Raw genomic sequence first — 3,140 nt, forward strand, 5'->3', positions numbered from 1 at the left:
ACTGGCTTGTGCCAAAAACAGTAGTAATACCCAATTTGTAGCAAAAAGGTAAACTTTATCAGTAATTATTTATCAGTAATATTATTATCAATTTTCTGTGATTACAAGTTGATACGCCTTTGTAGGATGCAAATGTTATCAATTGATGTTTAAACATTACCTCTTCGTCTTCACCCGATACCAATTGCGTCGCAATAATATAATGCAGGTAACATGTTAAAAACTATAACAGCAAGGTAAAGAATGTTTAAATTTGATTTTTAAAACGTATAGTATTATTTCATGTTATTTACATGCATTCCGAATAATAAATGCTCTTATTAATCAAAATTAACAGTTTTAAACTATCATATCTTACCCTTTGTGTTTTTGAATTTGTAAAATTTTACCTGTTGTGCGAATCGCTCAATAACTTTTCGTGTGTTTATTATATATTTTTTTTAATTGTTGTAAACGGGTAATACTAATTTACGGGAATACGGAAATACTGGTAAATACTTAAAACAAGCATAAACACGTTCCCGTAATTTCCCATAACTGGTGTAGGCTTGAAACAAGCATAAAATATATTCCCGTAAGTTCCCATAATCCCGTAAATTAGTTTGCAGTTTTTCCCGTCTTTTCCGTATTTACTTAAATTGATAGTACTAATTCGTGGTATAACAAAAAACTGCCCTCTATTTTGATTTTGTAAATATTTGGCAATATATGTGCTTAAGTGTCCCATCTTCCTCCACTCTACTATATATTTATTATTTTTATCAACAAACCCTGGTCCAGCTATTACATTAAATTTTTAAATTTACTCAACCCAAAACTAATAGCAACGCAAAATAAACAATACCGCACAGAACATTTTGATTTTAAATGTAATGCGTATATACCTATAGTGATTGATAACCAATAACGTTGATAAAAGCATTGAACTGAAACAGTTCACAACCTACTAAATTTATTTACAAATATAGTATCTAAAGTGGTAAAGACTTAACTCCAACTTTACATAAAACGTTAGAGAAAAATATGAACGCTATACTGTATAGGAAAGTTCATTTGCAATGGAATTAACTTTAAGATAGCTAATCTGTTTTATTTAAATCGATTTACAAAACTATCTTGTTTATTAAGTTTTTTAAAATACCGAGGCATCTACTTTGTAAATATTAATATAGTTGACTTGATATCCTGCATTGACTTGCTTGAGTTTGTCGGACTGGTTTGGTTTACAGAAAATGATGCCCAGCCTGTGAAACCGAAACGCTGATTAGATTTTCAAAGCGTGAACGCGTATGTTCAACAGTGAAATAGAAGAAAACATTTGCTCATAAGGGGTTGCACACTCGTTAACGGAAAAATGTGCATGAGGTCTCTACACATGACGGGAAAATTGTTATCTTTGCGATTATAAGGATTGTGCTTATTAATTTCAAGACATAGTTTTGTACCTCCATAATCTCCGCAATATGATGTATATCTAGATTCTATGTAGGTGTTTATTCCACCTACGCATATCCGTTCACAGCGGGTGGAGTTGGTTCTGCAGAGTATAATAAAACGTTTATTAATGCGTTCTCGCATTTGTTCCACGAGTAAGCTTAGCTACTATGCAGAACTTTTTTATTCAATATTTTGGCATTCTGTATGGTAAATAGTCGTGGAGCTTAAAAGTTTATATATCATGCTTTTTAAATGTATGAAATATTTACGGCAAAACTAAGTATAAGTCATTCTCACCGAAATCCGGGGCAGAAAACGCTTGGAAGGCCATTTCTGTTGTACGCTCGAAACTGCATTTCATCAAAATAAACATTACCTCGCTCCCAATAAGGTATGGTATCGTTCATAAGTGCGGCATTCCCTTTGATAAAGCTGAAAGGCGTTGTAATTGCCGCGTTCGAATTACGATATTCGAAATATACTGCAAGAGATAATAAAAAGATCGCTGGTAGATCGCTGATCATTTTGTCAACAAAAAATCCACGATATATAGTAGGGTGGGGGAAGATGGGACACTTTGTCAGACACGACCTTTAATAATTTTCTTTTTACGGACCCCCATTCAATGATAATCAGGAAAAGGTTACAGAATTATTCGTCAGTATTATCACGACTTTATAAAACGCCCGTCAAAGCTGATTACCTTTTTTAAATATTAAAAAAATATGTAAAATAGAAACAGTATACTTTAAAAAGAAAATAAACGCGAAATAGTAAGGTGCTATTTTTTAATGCTCGCTAAATCATAGTAAAGCCGATGATTTTTTTTAGTTTGCGTGTGCGAACGATTAAACTAGTTTCATAGCTTCATAAAACAACCTTGAATATTTCGTACAGTTTGATTTTGTCTCATAAAAGTAGTTTTAGTTTTGTAAAAAAAACACTGAAATATAAGTATGAAGAAAATAGGCAGGGGTCAATATGACTTTAATATGAGTTAAAAACAACAAAAAAATGTCGATGTCGATTTAAAGTTATATATATGAAGTTTACATGGCAAAAAACTAACACAGCTTGTTTAACTCGGTAGGTTAATTAGAGTCCCATCTTCCCCCACATTGTAGTTTTGTATGTTTTCATTGCCAAACTTTAAAAAATTTGCTTTCAATTTAGTATTTATACATCAGGTGTTATTCAACTATAAGATACTGATATAATATTTTGAAAATATATTCGAAATTTAGTCATTTGCACTTGGTGGTAATTTATGAGAAGTGGCTTGTGCCCAAAACAGAGTAGTAATACCAAATTTGTAGCAAAAATAAAAACTTTATCAATAGTTATTATCAATTTTCTGTTATTACAAGTTCATATACATTTGTAGGATACAATATTTATCCATTTATGTTCGAACATTACCCATTGTCGTTCAAACAATACCAATTGTTATGCAATAATATAATGTATAGGTAACATTTAGAAACTATAGCAGTAGGGCAAGAAAAAGAATCTTCAGGCTTAATTTTCAAAGCGTACAGTATTATTTCGTGTTATTTGAAAATTAAGCGTACAGTATTATTTTCGTTAGTCCGGCGCCGTGGGATAGTGTTTAGCGCGCCTGCCTGTAAGCATTAGGTAATGGGTTCAAGGCTCATCGCTGCTACCATTGTGGGCGTATGTGTCCTTGGCAAGATACTTAACGA

General features: G+C 32.1%; 1 protein-coding gene across 1 annotated transcript in view; it reads right to left on the bottom strand.

Moving 5' to 3' along the window:
• Positions 1 to 913: 913 nt before the first annotated feature.
• LOC100177669 overlaps positions 914 to 3,140 on the bottom strand; it is a 9,614-nt gene continuing 7,387 nt past the window's right edge. Inside the window, exons 14-16 of the mRNA XM_002120715.4 lie at positions 1,735 to 1,918; positions 1,446 to 1,537; positions 914 to 1,244 (exon numbers count right to left, since the gene is read on the bottom strand). Coding sequence (XP_002120751.1) covers positions 1,150 to 1,244; positions 1,446 to 1,537; positions 1,735 to 1,918 — 371 coding nt within the window. The 3' untranslated portion in view covers positions 914 to 1,149. The remainder of the gene's footprint in view (positions 1,245 to 1,445; positions 1,538 to 1,734; positions 1,919 to 3,140) is intronic.

Source organism: Ciona intestinalis, unplaced genomic scaffold, assembly GCF_000224145.3.
Source record: "Ciona intestinalis unplaced genomic scaffold, KH HT001165.1, whole genome shotgun sequence".
NCBI lineage: Eukaryota > Metazoa > Chordata > Ascidiacea > Phlebobranchia > Cionidae > Ciona > Ciona intestinalis.